Source organism: Pecten maximus, chromosome 18 (assembly GCF_902652985.1).
Source record: "Pecten maximus chromosome 18, xPecMax1.1, whole genome shotgun sequence".
Taxonomy (NCBI): domain Eukaryota; kingdom Metazoa; phylum Mollusca; class Bivalvia; order Pectinida; family Pectinidae; genus Pecten; species Pecten maximus.
This window is the reverse complement of record NC_047032.1, coordinates 7,489,995-7,507,377: the sequence shown is the minus strand read 5'-3', so window position 1 is coordinate 7,507,377 and position 17,383 is coordinate 7,489,995. Positions and strand designations below refer to the sequence as shown.

The 17,383-nt window shown below is 35.4% G+C and overlaps 1 protein-coding gene across 1 annotated transcript in view; it reads left to right on the top strand.

Annotated features, from left to right (window-relative positions):
• The window catches only part of LOC117316114 (solute carrier organic anion transporter family member 5A1-like), a 49,273-nt gene extending 33,781 nt beyond the window's left edge, over positions 1-15,492 (top strand). The window contains 7 exon segments of the mRNA XM_033870609.1: positions 1,199-1,279; positions 3,404-3,530; positions 4,541-4,721; positions 5,625-5,877; positions 7,661-7,789; positions 8,049-8,149; positions 8,431-15,492. Of these exon segments, the coding sequence (XP_033726500.1) occupies positions 1,199-1,279; positions 3,404-3,530; positions 4,541-4,721; positions 5,625-5,877; positions 7,661-7,789; positions 8,049-8,149; positions 8,431-8,733 (1,175 nt within the window). The 3' untranslated portion in view covers positions 8,734-15,492.
• Positions 15,493-17,383: the final 1,891 nt, after the last annotated feature.

Here is a 17,383-nt window from a genome sequence, read left to right as displayed (position 1 = left end):
TACTGCTGCAAATTCATTACTCTCATCTCAAATGAATTATAATTTTCAATATTTTTAAGACTCAATATACTTTAACTACCGGTATAATTTGCACACCCCAAACTTTAAACTTTATTTCAGTACAAAAAAACTGTGCACAGTTTTTACGGTATATATATACTTGTTAAAAAAGTTAGTTGTAAATTCTTAACGGCCCATCAACACTTTCAAAAGGTCATTAGATCGAAAAATGGTGAGTAACGATTATGAGAATGCGATAAATTGTAAGGCAGTAAGGTTTTTTCCAATACTTTTGGAATTTTAATCATTGAAATTCCGAAAAATTCACTTAAGCTATATAGGGAACAGGGAACGATCCATTGTATTCCATTTATGATTGTTGTCCTGCTATGAGGGGCCACAGTGGCCGAGCGGTTAAGGTGTCCCAACACTTTATCACTAGCCCTCCACCACTGGGTTGCGAGTTCGAAACATACGTGGGGCAGTTGTCAGGTACTGACTAAGTCGGTGGTTTTTCTCTGGGTACTCTGGCTTTCCTCCAACTCCAAAACCTGGCACATCCTTAAATGACCCTGGCTGTTAATTGGACGTTAACAATATAAACCAAACTAAACCTGCTATGAACTTATTATACCCCCGCAACGAAGTTAGGGGGTATACTGGAATCAGGTTGTCTGTCCGTCCGTCCGTCTGTCTGTAGACACATATTGTCCGGACAACTCCTCCTAAACCGATGGGCTGATTTCAATGAAACTTCACACACATATTAATGATTATGTGTAGATGTGCATGCCACTTTCTTTCACTCAAAATTATGGTTGCTATGACAACTGGTCACTATAAACAGGTTTTCTGATAAGAACCATAACTTTTAAGTTTGTCCGGACAACTCCTTCTAAAGACGAAGGGCTGATTTCAATGAAACTTCATACAAATATAGAGGACCATGTGTAGATGTGCATCTCACTTTCTTTTCCTCAAAATTATGGTTGCTATGGCAACTGGTCACTATATTACTGGGTTATCTTAGTTAGCCTCTAATTAAGAGTTCCAATTCACCATTGACTCGTGCAGATTACGGGGGTATTAGTCAGCCATCCTGGCGACAGTTCTAGTTTGAAAATGTAAATTATGATGACATCTATGTGATTTCATGTTGGTTATGAGACTGTTGTTGAAATGATCTTTTGTTTTGTAGGAGGTATCGGCATACCAGGAGCAGTGGTCGGTATTTTAGTAGGCGGGTTTATTCTCAAACGTTTCCAGTTACGACCAAAAGGTAGGTTGTGAGTTTTACTGGTAATTAACATTTCCAATTACGACCAAAACATAGGTCTCTGATTATGCCAGTGACATTTTGGTAGGCCACATGTTGCTCGAATCCTTTCTAATTCAACCATATTTCAACTCATCGAAAGGTTTACTTTAGATCATAAAGACACATGAATATTAATTTTGTAGTTTGTTTATTTATCATGAATTTTTAGGTGCTGTGAAACAGCAACCTTAAGCGGTCATTGCCAAATTTCGCTCGAAGAAATTCATTTGGAACTCTCTGGGGAATCAAAATGTCAGTGATGAGTTCAGGATAGGACCAGAAATAATTTTTCCCAAAAAACGCTAACAACACATGTACACTAGACACTCTTGTCTCCTTCCGCGAAGTTTTTGTTTGTGATTAAGTAATATGATTCACGCTTTTATATGTTTGAAGACATTTGTTGAATTTAAATAAATTATAGAAAATCAGCTTAAATTGTACGCAATGACCTGTTTTTTCCCTGGGTATTCCGAACTATTTTCTGTGCAAATTATTACACTTACTTCCATGTTTGTGCAAGGGGAGGTAACTCATATACACTCTAGTTGATGAGACGATGGAAAGTCACCTGGAGCTCTTGGGTTGATAAAAATGGCCCTCTGCTGCGAATACTTCCAATTGGTTTGTCATTTCCGAGAAATAGGCCACAATTAAAATAGTCACCCCAAAATGGCTGTGCTGGTCGAGTTGGTTGAAGTGATTATGAAACGAAACCCTAACATTAGCTTGTTTCAGCAACAGAGATTCTGATAGCTATAAATTAAGAGGTTGCATGTTTCAAATCAGTCAATTAAATTTCCGAGATGAGTTTCTTCTAATGAAAGTTGTCAGATCTCTAATCAGGATAAAGATCAGTTATTACACAAAGAGAAAAAAACCCAGCAAATTGAGTACAATTTAAAAACTAAAAAATAAAATGGGAGAGTAATTCACGGGAATCTTGTATATAGGGAATCGTGATATGGTTTTAATATCAAGAAACATGATGGACATTGCAGATTAATCCATCTAAGAATTAAACTTAATCATAGTATGCCAATTCAAGTGAGATCTAGAAATGTAATTCTTCACTGCGTGTTCATCACGACGCAACCATAGCCTTTTTAAAAGTAAATAAAATTTCTTAAAATGACATAGGATAATCATTAGTAAAACATTCAGGAATGCACTTAAAAAACAATAAAAAAAAACCTTCTTATTACATGCCGTTTTATATTTATATAATATTCGCTTTTCTCCTGTATTTCAATCCCTCATGCACAGTAATTATAAGTGACCTCAACACTTTGATTCTAACGTATATTGATTGGTATATATATCCAGTTTTCATCAACATAAAAAACCTCTTATTTTACAACATCTTTTTGAATTAATGAAATCTCACATAGTAAAGTGTAGGGAACTATTGCATGTATATAAGGGTTAACTTTTTCTAATTTTTGAATGATCGCTCCATTAGGTTTATGATCTCATGAACGAAACAAAATAATGTTTAATGCTTATATTTTACAATATTTTCTTTTAATAATAACAATATTTATAAAGTCTGGTCACCTTCACCGCATCTATAATCTATAGTAAAGATTATTTTCAGTCAAGTTTAAGCTCTTGACAGAAAACTAAACTCCACCCACTTTTTCCATGACAATAGAATTATTTTATTCACATTCAATTGTAACATTTCATTTATTACAACATTTTCACAGTTGTCATGTTATTTTATTAGACTCTCAATACATAGAAACAGTGGCAGTTGTAAATATATTTATCAGTTATGGACATTTGGGGAGGTCAATATGGTGTACATATCGACCTGGTAGAATCAAATATTGACCAAGGGCAAATCAAAGGAAATTGACATTTGGGCAATGTGACGACACAATGCTCATGATGTCATAAACACAATATGGACTCAGTATTTCTAAAAATAAAAACATCAAGTCAATAGCTCAAAATAGTAACTTCCATGTGATCATGTTTTAGCCAATGGGAATTGAGAAATAATGGACCATTATGATATCACCATATAACACACTGATCAAAGACAAATGCTGTTATCATTTCATATCTACTTTTCCACAGGTGCAGTCCAGCTTGCGCTTGTGTTGGATATTTTAGCTTTTATGGGTTTCATATCATTCTTTGTCCTTGGATGCGAAAACCTTAAGATAGCTGGTGCCACCTATCCCTATAGCGCTTACTTTAATAGGTAAGTTTCTTAGCTCATTGCCTTGTAATATATGTGTATTTGAGGTATGCAGTATTTTCCCTGGCCATTGTCAGAAATTGCCACAGGGTAAAAATTTGGAATTTCTGTCCAGCAACAGTGTAAATTAGAGGAGTAATTTAATATATTTTTTTTTTTTTTTAATATTTCATGCTAACATAATTAGTTTCTATTACAGAATTTTAATGATATTCATGTATGTATATGTATATATACGACACAGTGTCGACCGACCAATAATATATTACTTTATCAAGCGCTCATTATAGCTTCACTCCTGAAGCATCTATTATGTAAGTATACTATGTTGTATATGTAATATTATGTAAAATGCAAAGGAAGAGAGGAAATGAAAAAAATTTAAAAGTGAAAAAAATCAACCTTTTAGGCTACAGATTGGAGATAGAAATAGAGGATATCTAACAACAGTGTCTTCAATAAGACCAGATCACAAGTGTGTGTAATATTTTGATATTTTTCACCAGTGTGTAGCATGTGTTAAAAATATCAAATATCAGCTACACGAGTGCAATGTATTTGGTACTACTGAAAATACTGTTAGATATGCTGTTTATACATTTGATAGCAAAATATACCGAGGCAGCTCAATCTCTCCCAGAATTCATTTCAGTCCCCTGTCAACAACGGCTCACAAATGTACGCCAAATTGTGACGTTATTTATTCCATCTTGCGTTATGACGTCATATAACTTGACGGAGAGCTATATGTGAATCTTAGTTTTTCCCCATTGTCATTTGTAAGCAGTGTTCTGTTTGGTGAAATCAGAAAAAAGTGATGAAAAATATAGAAAGAATAATTTTAGATATTTCACGTGTAAAAATGTAGTAAAATGTTATATTTTTAGAAAAATATAGAATGAATAATTTTAGATATTTCTCTGGGGAAGCTGTAATAAAATGTTAAATTTTCTATATGAGTGAGAGTGTACACAAGTAGTAACCATTCAGAATGATATATTTATGTGTTACAGCTCGGAGATGGAGCAGATAAATGTTGAGACAAATCTAACGTCGTCCTGTAACATGGATTGTGCCTGTTCCAATAATGACCTTGAGCCAATATGTGGGATTAACGGCATTACTTACTTCTCTCCGTGTCACGCAGGCTGTACACGGTTCTATAGCTACATCACCCCGCAGGAAAAACTTATGGTACTTCTTCCCATATTTTGTTTGTATTCTATTATTTGTGCATTTTTAGCCCGCCATCTGATCACCATCGTCAGATAGTTAGGCTAATCAAATCGCTCTTCGTCCATTGTCTGTCTCTCTGCCTGTCCGTAAACAATTCTTGTTATCGCTGTATTTTGAGTAGTACTGGAAGCAATTTTCTTTAAGTTCATATGTTGGTTCCCCTTGGTCCCCAGTTGAGCCTATTTTATTTTGAGTCAGATCCAGAAAACAAAATGGCCACTTGGCCAGATTGGATTTTGACAGTAGAAGATTGTCATCACTATTTCTTGGGAAGTACTGGAGGAATATTTCTCAAAATCAACATATAGGTTCCCTTTGGTCCCTTGCTGTGCCCACACAAATTAGCGTCTGATCGGGAAAATAAAATGGCTGACAGGCAACCATCTTTAATTTTGACAGTTGAAGATAGTTATCGCTATTTCTTGAAGTACTGAAAGAATATTTCTCAATCTTCATATATTGGTTCAAGTTGTTCCATAGTTGTGTGCCCACACAATTTTGAGTCGGATCTGAAAATCAAAATGGCGGATAGGTGGCCATCTTATATTTTGACATTTAAAATGTGTTATTGATATATGCCAGAAGATTCTTAGATCTTTCTTCGGCTTCATATGTAGATTTCGCCATGTTATCAAATGATTGAGAGGAAGGAGGGAAAATAGAGAACAGTCTTTCATATGAGATAATTCACTAGATCACTTGTTTTAGAATATCTCATTATTCATTGGAGTATTTCCTTCTTTATTGTCCATTTAAAGCTTGATTATATTAACTTGATATTAAACTTACATTAATGAATTAGGAGATAACTTACATTGATGAAGTATTAGAATACCCTGATTGAATGTTCTCATTTTACAGAATTTCAGTGGCTGTTCCTGTATAATGGACAATATCAGCATATCACCCGAGGTGATCATGTCGCCTGTGGCCACCAAAGGTCCGTGTAAATCTACCTGTCAGAACCTCTTCCCCTTCCTCATTCTCCTAGTAGGGGTGACATTCACTGTGGCTGGTACACAGATGCCCCTCCTCATGGTTACACTTAGGTCGGTTCATGAAGAAGAGAGATGTTTTGCACTCGGCATGCAGTTTGTGATACTAAGGCTGTTTGGTAAGTAAATAGATTACAAAATGTCTTCATGTGTAGGGTAGGTAAAATTTGGAAATTATATATGCTCTCAGGGGATGTCCTGGGACCACTCGCCTCTACTTACTCTCAGGGGATATCCTGGGACCACTCAACTCTACATACTCTCAGGGGATATCCTGGGAACACTCACCTCTACATACTCTCAGGGGATGTCCTGGGAACACTCACCTCCACATACTCTCAGGGGATATCCTGGGACCACTCACCTCCACATACTCTCAGGGGATATCCTGGGACCACTCACCTCCACATACTCTCAGGGGATATCAATCCTGGGAACACTCACCTCCACATACTCTCAGGGGATGTCATGGGAACACTCCACATACTCTCAGGGGATGTCCTGGGACCACTCGCCTCTACTTACTCTCAGGGGATGTCCTGGGACCACTCACCTCTACATACTCTCAGGGGATATCCTGGGAACACTCACCTCTACATACTCTCAGGGGATGTCCTGGGAACACTCACCTCCACATACTCTCAGGGGATGTCCTGGGACCACTCACCTCCACATACTCTCAGGGGATGTCCTGGGAACATTCACCTCCACATACTCTCAGGGGATGTCCTGGGAACACTCGCCTCCACATACTCTCAGGGGATGTCCTGGGAACACTCACCTCTATATACTCTCAGGGGATGTCCTGGGAACACTCGCCTCTACATACTCTCCGGGGATATCCTGGGAACACTCACCTCTACATACTCTCAGGGGATGTCCTGGGAACACTCACCTCTACATACTCTCAGGGGATGTCCTGGGAACACTCACCTCTACATACTCTCAGGGGATGTCCTGGGAACACTCACCTCCACATACTCTCAGGGGATATCCTGGGAACACTCGCCTCCACATACTCTCAGGGGATATCCTGGGAACACTCGCCTCCACATACTCTCTGGGGATATCGATCCTGGGAACACTCACCTCTACATGCTCTCAGGGGATATCCTGGGAACACTCACCTCCACATACTCTCAGGGGATGTCCTGGGAACACTCACCTCTACATACAGTGTACTCTCAGGGGATGTCCTGGGAACACTCACCTACACATACTCTCAGGGGATGTCCTGGGAACACTCACCTCTACATACTCTCAGGGGATGTCCAAGGAACACTCCCCTCCACATACTCTCAGGGATGTCCTAGGAACACTCACCTCTCAAGGAACAGTCAACAAGTAGGGCTATTTTTAGAAGTTTAAGGAATATCCTAGGATCCCTGGAACAGTTAACAAGTAGGGCTATTTTTAGAAGTTTAAGGGATATCCTAGGAACAGTCAACAAGTAGGGCTATTTTTAAAAGTTTAAGGAATATCCTAGGAACAGTCAATGAGTAGGGCTATTTTTAGAAGTTTTTTTCCAAAGAAAAAGGAGTACATGTCATTCTCAGATAAGAAATAATGAAGGGATGAGAAGATACTCTGTAAAAATTCTGATTCCTTAAATAACTTTTGTTGTGATACTGTGTATAGATGTGTGTAGATGAACTTCAATATATTCTGAACTTTATATAAATGTATTATGCTTTGATAAAGGATTAGATGGAGCAGTAGATATAGAATGCTTTAGATATTAATTAGTTAGGAAATTTTGTACTATAGAAGTTTGAGACCCAACCAGAGCATAAGTAAAAAATTGTCTTCTTTTAACATTTGTGTTTCTGTTATTACTTGACTGTCTAGTTTAAGGTATGTTCACAAAGTTGATAATTATAAAGATAAGATTTTATTTTACAGCCTACATCCCCTCACCGATCATGTTTGGTAATACTATAGACACTGCCTGTTTGTTATGGAAGGAGAGGTGCGGGCGCCATGGATCCTGTCTTGTCTATGACATTGTCCAGTTTAGATACAAATATGTCGGTGAGTGTATCGCCTTTGATTAATTATTTTAGATTTCAAAAGCAAATCAGTGTCAAAACCAATAATCAATATACAATTAAGAAAATTGGTTAATTGACAGAATGTTGTGTGACCTTTGGTTGGATTTACAGTGTTTGATGACCTTTGGTTGAATTGACAGATATTGGAGATGAGATTTGGTCCTGAGATGGAAGTTTGACATGATAAAGATTTAATTTTGTTTCCAGTTGCCTCGTCTCATGTCTTTTTTTTATTGCAGGCATATCAGCTGGTCTGAAACTGCTTGGTGCTACGTTGTTTCTGATTGTGTGGTTTCTGATAAAGAAGCGAAATGAACAGGATATGCAAAACACACTCTCAGTAAGTATTTATAAACCACCGGTCTTAATCCTACACTCTCAGTAAGCATTTATAAACCACTGGTGTTAATCCTACACTCTCAGTAAGCATTTATAAACCACTGGTGTTAATCCTTTTGATCTGAGTACTATAAAGATTTAAATGATGTTGATACTGATGGTGCAGTCACATTTAAAATGAATCAGATAGAATTTCCCAAGCATTCACATCTCGGAGCACTTCTTTCATTTTGATAGCCGTGACAAATTGAAGAGAATAATATCGTGTGTTTTTTTTTCCAGGTCAGTGAAATGATGAATTCTGTGAACTCCATTAACAAAATGGATATGGATTATGACCAACGGTCAAAACATCATCGGACGTCAAGTCAAGGTAGTCGTGACAATGACCATAGGGCTTGGCACCGACGTACTCATAGCCAAACGTCCAGTTGTCATGACAACGGCATGCCAGCACACACCCAGGTGACAGTGGACCATTGTAGCAACATCTACACACACGACCACAATCACTACAGTGACAGTGACTCGGACACCCCAGAGACAAGCTTCTCATTAACCAGACCATTCGAGTCAACTGTATGATTGTAGGTTATGAGAAATTTAGTGTTTTGTGTTTTACACTTTCATGTTTGGATGAAGCCTACACTTCTGATTTCAGATGTGGAAGGTATTTTGTTTTTGCGAACTTTTGTGTATATAAATGTATGGTTATAGTATCAACTTGCATGTAGGAAGATCAACAAAGATCAGTGTAAATAGTGTGTTTGCTCTTTGTGGATACTGTGTATGTGAATATATGATATTGTGACACCTACGTTGAGCTATCGACTCCTATCATTAACATGGTCATACTTAATGTGAAAACAAATTGTGATATTTGAGTTTACGAGATGATGTAAATATAATATCATATATATTGTGAGTTATGTGAACTGAGGTAAGTGTACAGGTGTGATAACGACTATTTACTATTTCACCTGACATTTCCGCAGGTGTTACAATTATATTTTTTGCTGTGAATCTGATTAAAATGAAGTGTTTTACCACATATGCCACATCCAGAAGCAACTTATATCAGTATATTTAGATCTGGGAAGGAGATATTTACTCGATCATGACTTTGAATGCAAAAAGAACCAACAAGTACTGGATTCTTCTAATTGATACTTGTGAAAAAGAAAGACTTTGACATAGTGCTGCAATGATTCACATCCGTCACGATATGATACGTATCACGATAAACATAACGATAAATGTCTCGCGATACGATACATATCACAGTACATTTATTTTGCAAATAATCAATGAAATATATTAAACACTATCTATTTCTTGTAACATAGAATCCAAAATATTTCTTAATATTTTATTTAAATGAAGCAGGTGGTTCTTAAAAATCAATTCTAAGCAGTCGCTCGACAATAGCGCTTCGCCGCCATTCTGGTTTTGGGCCATTCTTCACCGAACCGTAATATTTCCACCGCAATATATTTTCCCACAGATTACCATTGCAGCACTACTTTGACAACCTTTTTTTTTTTTTAAATTTTGGCTGAGATTTTCAAGAAGTGTTGATGAAAAAGAAATAAATTCCTGTCTCTGTTAAAAGATAATAATTAAAATATTGTGATGCAATTGTTTCTTTCCAACATTTCCAGCCTGCATATCAAACATTATATTGAAATGTGTACATTTATTGTTTTGTTTATTGTTGTGTCGAATTATCAATATGTCCATATTTTAAGTGATGACTTTATCCATAAAAATCAATCAACACAAGCCATATCATTTACATAAAGTAAACTTGTAATTCAAAATATGTATTTATTAACGATTTCTGCTGATGTGTAAAATTTAGCTTCTTCCTTTTAGCTTCGCCATAGCTAAAGTTTACAATGTTGTCTTGCCAAATTAATCTAGTCAATTGTAGCTTGGTTTAGTTCTGACAAAGCGTTGCCCAATTATGCAAAAGTTTTGTTACAATTGTAAAATTATTCTGTCTTGCCAAGTATAGCTGGTCATTAAAATCTCATCTATGCTAATTCACGTACATACTTTTAAAAGGTGCCAACAGAACTATGCAGTATTTGGAAGTTGGAATAATAAATGTAAATATATACTGTAGTTATAAAAAAAAGACATAGATATAGGTCAAATCTACCCATAAGACATAAAATATAGGTCAAATCCATCTGTTAGACATAAAATATAGGTCAAATTCATCTGTTAGACATAAAATATAGGTCAAATCCATCTTAGACATAAAATATAGGTCGAATCCCTCTGTTAGACATAGAATATAGATTAAATCCATATGTTAGGCATAAAATATAGGTTGAATCAATCTGTTAGGCATAAAATATAGGTCAAATCCACCAACAAAATATGCCAAGTCTAGTCAGTGAACCGGTAGTATGTATACTGCATGATCAAAATAATTTACTATACAGTTCAATTTGTAAATGTCCCATCTTTAATTTATAAGTACACATAAACACATTTAGATTTTAAGGTTTTTCTATTTTATTCTGTTCTTTTAAAAATGTTTGTAAAGATCTTTCATTATTCTATAAAATGCGTCATTTTGAGTTATAGGTTATTGAAGGTTTATGTATCAAATTTGCTGTTTAAAAGTGATTCATTGATGTTTTGTATGCGTTTCATAAAACTTCAGTTTGTGTTCAAAGGAAAAAACTTCTTGTTGTATTGTGATAAATGTTGATTGATCATCTAATAATGCAGGGCTGGTCAACGAGTAATTTTGCAGGGTTTATGAATTTGTTGATAATTTGATTATAGATGATCCCTGATTTTCTGCAGAAAGTCAGACAGTGAAATAAGCTGGAGATAGGTATGCATATTTTGGTGATACGTTTGTGACAACAGTCTTGCCAATATTTGAGTTGAGGAGCAGGGATAGTGCATTTATATAAAGTAAAATGTTGAGTCCTTTTTTTATGTCAGTTTGTAGTAGTTTAGAGAACTTTGATTTTCAAAGGCAAATCTAGTCAACTTGGTGCAATTTTATTTTGCCTTTAATCTGTTAACTGAAGGTGCTTGATTTAAGAATCACTAGTTGTCTTGCCAAACGTAGTCCATGTTTAATTTTGAAAAGATGGATATGTAGTTGTCAGGTAAATTAACTTATCTCAAATGTTGATTTTCATTCTTTAATCTTTCTCTAATTATAAGAATTTCTTAATACTCTAAATGTTTTTCGTAAATGTTCAACAAAATACTCCAAGAATATTTACCAGAATTTGGTATACTAGGAAATGTTCACCTCCAATTTAATTGTTTTTTGTTATTTCACTATGACCATGAGTGAAGTTGTTTTCAAAGGAAGACACGAAACTTCACAAATGTGATTCCCGCCACATGACCTTGGACATGATGAGGGAGCTTCTATTTTGTAGCTAGGGAACAATTTAGTAAGTGGGTTTTCCTGTTCTATATATAGTACAAAGATTATCTGTGGATACTATTAGATAAAGGGTTTTCCTGTTCTATATTTAGTACACAGATTATCTGTGGATACTATTAGATAAAGGGTTTTCCTGTTCTATATATAGTACACAGATCATCTATGGATACTATTAGATAAAGGGTTTTCCTGTGCTATATATAGTACACAGATTTTCAATGGATACTATTGAAGAAAGGATTTTCCAGTTCTATATATAGTACACAGATTAACTATGGATACTTTGCTACATGATTGAAGCTACTCTTAGGGTGATGCAGTCTTTGTGATTATTGCCTACAGTATTACTGCAAACAATATCCATTCAATTTTTTTCTCTAGTCCTTAGATATAGTCTTGTAAGATATATTTGCTTAGTTTTGCCAAAAGCAAACAAGGTGCTTGAATTTCGTTTTTTTTCTTTCTAAATTGTATTTTAAAAGAGGTTTGAATTAATTTTAAGAACCTTTAAGCTAAAACCAAACCAGTTCGTTGTGTACAACGTAGTGTTGACAGCATAAATCCTAGTGTTGACATTAAAATCAAAATAGGTATCATGTTCTCGTGTTGAGAAAGGTTTCACTTTAATGCCAAATGCTGCACAGGAATGTATCTACTATATCAACACTCATTACAACACTGACAAATGCATCTGGTTACTATTTATAGAAAAAACTATTTAGCTCCTACTCAACTATACCAACAATGTGTAGCACTTAAAAAGTCGAAAGTGGGGGATAGCTTCCATTTATTTTGAATTTCAGATAAATATATTGACTAAAAATATCAAATGCATACATACTTCAGTAAAGTTTCTTGGTTTAGAATCCTTAGATACCAACCCATACATTGTTGATGGTAAAAAGTAGGGGTCGCTGTATAATTTTTGCTATAAACACTAACCAGGTGCAGACAGCTATGGATACAGGCTATTGTTACAAGGGTGCTTTTGTTTCTTGTCAATTTCAGCATTCAGCATAATTTGTCATAGTCATAGATTTTTTGATTTTTTTTTTGGCGTACATATTGCCAATAGATATACTGCACTTCCTGTGTTCAATGTGTAGCACTGCCAGTCATGGTCATATCTGTAAAAGGAATTCATTAATTTTGCCTTTTTATGCCAAAATTCTTCAGGTAAACTTTTTTATAAGTCAAATGTAAATGTTTCTATGGTCAATTTGGGCAGAGATTTGATTAATAATCTTGTTTGTGTGTTTCTATTAAGATACTTTTTGTAACATGGAGGCAACTTATTGTAAAAGGCCAACAGCTATTTAAAGCAAGACATCCTTTTCCATATGCTAATGTATAACAAATGGCTGCTAAGGGAGATAACTGTTACTTACCTGCCATCTCAAGGAAATTAGCTGGAAATTAAATGGAGGTAACTGGTGTTTGCATGCTAAGGGAGATAACTAGGGATTTACCTTCTATCTAAGGGAGACAACTAGGGATTTACCTTCTATCTAAGGGAAGTAACAGTTGTTGGCCTGTTGTCTAAGGGAGATAACTGGTGTTGGCCTGCTGTCTAAGGTAGATAACTGTTGTTGACATGTTGTCTAAGGGAGATAACTGATGTTGACCTGCTGTCTAAGGTAACTGGTGTCGACATGTTGTCTAAGGGAGATAACTTGTTGACCTGCTTTCTAAGGGAGATAACTGGTGTTGGTCTGCTGTATAAGGGAGATAATTTTTATGTTTCAGTCTTTCAAAGAAAACTGTTACTGTTGTCTGTTTTTGTTGTGTTGCTGTAAGATAAATGTTATAATACCTGAACACCTTACCTACTTAATTGCTGGTCCAACAAGATATTAATGTCGGCAGTATTTCTCAGTAAAATACACATCATTCATCATATGTTTAATGTAAGATAGAAATTTATTGTAAAGGGTAAATTCTCTTGTACACAAACTATGCCCTAATACTTATTCAGTCATACTCCTGGCAATCCTGAGCTGCTGCTGTTACCACAAATATTTAACTAAGCAGAACAAGCAGTCTTTTAGTCCATTCTTAAGGACTTTTATGAGGTATTTTGCCTGGAGATTGAGCCCCTCAGTACAGACTGTTGTGAGGCATTTAGTCTGGAGATTGTGCCCCTCTGGGTTGTTGTAAGGCATTTTGTCTGGCGATTTAGCTGCTCAGTAGGGGCTGTTGTGAGGCATTTTCTGCGGAGATTTAGTCCCTCAGAACGGGCTGTTGTGAGGTGTTTCCTTTGGAGATTGTACCCTTCAGAATTAGCTGTTGTGAGGCATTTTTTCTAGAGATTGAGCCCCTCAGTACATGCTGTTGTGAAGCATTTAGTCTAGCGATTGAGCCCCTCAGTAGGGGATTTTGTGAGGTGTTTTGTCTGGCGATTGAGCCCCTCAGTAGGGGCTGTTGTGAGGCGTTTTCTATGGAGATTGAGCCGCTCAGTACTGGCTGTTGTGAAGTGATTTGTCTGGAGATTGAGCCCCTCAGTAGGGGCTGTTGTGAGACTTTGGTCTGGAGATTGAGCCCCTCAGTACAGGCTGTTGTGAGGTGTTTTGTCTGGTGTTTGAGCCCTCAGTAGGGGCTGTTGTGAGGTGTTTTGTCTGGCGATTGAGCCCCTCAGTAGGGGCTGTTGTGAGGCGTTTTCTATGGAGATTGAGCCGCTCAGTACTGGCTGTTGTGAAGTGATTTGTCTGGAGATTGAGCCCCTCAGTAGGGGCTGTTGTGAGACTTTGGTCTGGAGATTGAGCCCCTCAGTACAGGCTGTTGTGAGGTGTTTTGTCTGGTGTTTGAGCCCTCAGTAGGGGCTGTTGTGAGGTGTTTTGTCTGGTGTTTGAGCCCCTCAGTAGGGGCTGTTGTGAGGTGTTTTGTCTGGTGTTTGAGCCCCTCAGTAGGGGCTGTTGTGAGGCGTTTTCTATGGAGATTGAGCCCCTCAGTACTGGCTGTTGTGGGTATATGTATTGTATATATGATATTATTGACAATGAGTTTCTCATGTTTTTACCATCAATATTTTATCTTTTCATCAATTCATACATTCATTATGATTTTGTCGGGAATCTTCATTGTTGTTGTTGGTAAAAGTAAGCAGATTTGATCAATCACAAATCTGTAGAAATTGAAAATTTGTCTTGTCATAAAATTTAAGTGCATTAAAAATCATATTTGTGTAGTTTTTAATTAAGAGATAACTGATTGTGAGGTCTGTATAGACTTGGATGTGATCATCTTGGTGTGTCATTTGTATATTTTGCATTGCTTATTTTCACATCTCACAATTTATGGTAGTTCATTGTTCCATTGTTAAATAATATGATTCATTATTTTATTGTATATTTTTGTGATAAACAATATCAGAAGATTGAAATATATTCTTCATATGTATTTGAATGTGTATATCAGTGAATTTGAGGTAAAGTGATGTTTATTCAGAGCTAATGAAAACTTTAAAAATGAGTTGGCTGGAAATTAATTTGCAAGTAATTAGGTCATTATAAAAAGGTCAAGGTCATAACTAAAAAGTAAGAAATTAGTTGGTTACCAGGTAAAGACAAAGTAGTAAATGATTGGTTTATTGAAAAATGAACAGTTAATGTAACCTAGATAATTGAAACCTTAACAGTTGATAAATAAGTAAAAGGTCTTTGAAAACTTAACTGTGAAAAATTAGGTCAAGGTCTTTGAAAGCTAAACAATTAATAAGTCAAGGTCATTGAAAACTTATCAGTGATTGATTAGGCCAAGGTGTTTGAAGCCTAAACAGTGAATAGGTCAAGGTCATTGAAAACTTAACTGAATATTTTAGGTAAAGGTCTTTGAAACCTAAACAGTGAAAAAACTAGGTCAGGGTCTTTGAAAACTGAACAGTGAAAAAATTAGGTCAAGGTCTTTGAAAACTAAGAAGTATATAACTAGGTCAATAGGTCACTGAAATCTAAACAATAAAATAATTAAGTCAATAAAACGTGAATTAAATGATATGGTCAAAAAGAATAGATTTTGTTATTGCGTGTTACATACATGTATTTGTCATTGGCAAACATGATGTACTTAAGGTTAATCAATTTATTCCTTTCTTACCTCTTCTCCAAGTGAGTTCCAAGTTTCCTGTAATACATTTGCATTTCAGCTTAATTGTGTTTGATTCTAATTGTTGAATTAATGTGATATATGCTTTCTAGCAAATGCATTGGTTATTTTCACTTGTGAATTATAAAAAGGCTGATCATATCTAGACTTTGTGGTGAATTTATGTTATGATACGCTTCTATGAAATGCAGGGATTACGTTCAGGGGTAAAACATGAAAAGAGCTGATTTTTTTTTCAGATAAATTATGTACATGTATTTACAATCATACTGCCTTGATTAATTCAAGAAAAAAAAACTGATCTTGCTAATTACAGGTTGGGGAACTGAAAATGCTGACTTATTTCAGGTTTATAGAAAAACATATTTATTTATGTATTTATGTCGTTTATTGTCTCTGTTGAAAATGTTGAATTTTTATGTTGCAAGTATAAAAAATGTTGGAACTGTTTTGTTGTAGCAAATCTTGACTGATATTTTTGTTAAAAATGTTGGAAAATGTTGACTTAAATCTATTGAATATGTTTAATGTTGTATCTGAAACCTAATTGAATAGTTAATTGAAATCTGATGACTGCTTTGTAAGAATCACACATGTGAATAAGGGGAATCTGTACTCCACTATTACTATTTCTTCTTCATCTGACCTCTCATTGAAGCTGTGAGAAGTAAATGCTTAAGAGATTTTACATCTAGACTATGATCTTGTAGGATATATGGTTTCAGGAATTATTTAGACAATTTTCCCCATTAATATATCTGACCTGGGCAAGGTTTCTGCTTCTAATTGTGTGTCTGTCTGCAGTAAATTCTCTATGTCTCATGCCCAAGAATCATTTGAGGTGAAACTGTTTCAGGAGTGAATTATAGGATGATAATGATTATATATATATATATCTGATTGATAAAGTTGTTATTTGATATGAAGCTAATTCATGCAAAACTTTCATTGTTATACATTGTATACCAGTCCATTTTCTATGTCGTCCAATAAATTGTATATACATGGTGGGTACCATTTTTCATAGTAAAATCCAGCAAGCAAGGGTTTTATATCCAATCAAGTGAGTATGATTTATGTGTTAACTCTCTTGATGGTATATTAACTATGAAATATTATAAAAAGTCTCATATTCTGTTTCTCTGAAAAAAGGCTTATTCTGTTTTTGCCATCACTGACATAAAAAGTCAAATATTCTGTTTCTCCCCTCACCAACATGAAAAAGTGTGATATTATCAGTTTTTCCATCACCAACATTTGAAGTCTATTATTCTGTTTCTCCCATCACTGACATTAAAAGGCTTATATTCTTTTTCTCCCATCACCAACATCAAAAGTCTAATATTATGTTTCTCCCATTACTGACATACCTGTAAAGGGTTTGATATTCTGTTCCTCCCATCACCAACATTAAATGTCAGATAATCTTTTTCTCCCGTCACCAACTTAAAAAATATTCTTCTGTCACCTGTATAAAATGTCTATATTTTGTTTTCCCTTTTTTCATAAAACTGGTCTGATAATGTTTTTTCCCCCATATTTTCTCAACTTTTATAAATCTCTAAATAGATTTATAATTTTTAGATATCTATCTTTTTGTAAATACCTTTTGCATGTTATTGTGTGTAATTTACTGAAGAGAGTGGGATATACTAAGGTGACATGCTTACAGTGTATGTGTGTACAAACTGTCATCATGAGTAACCC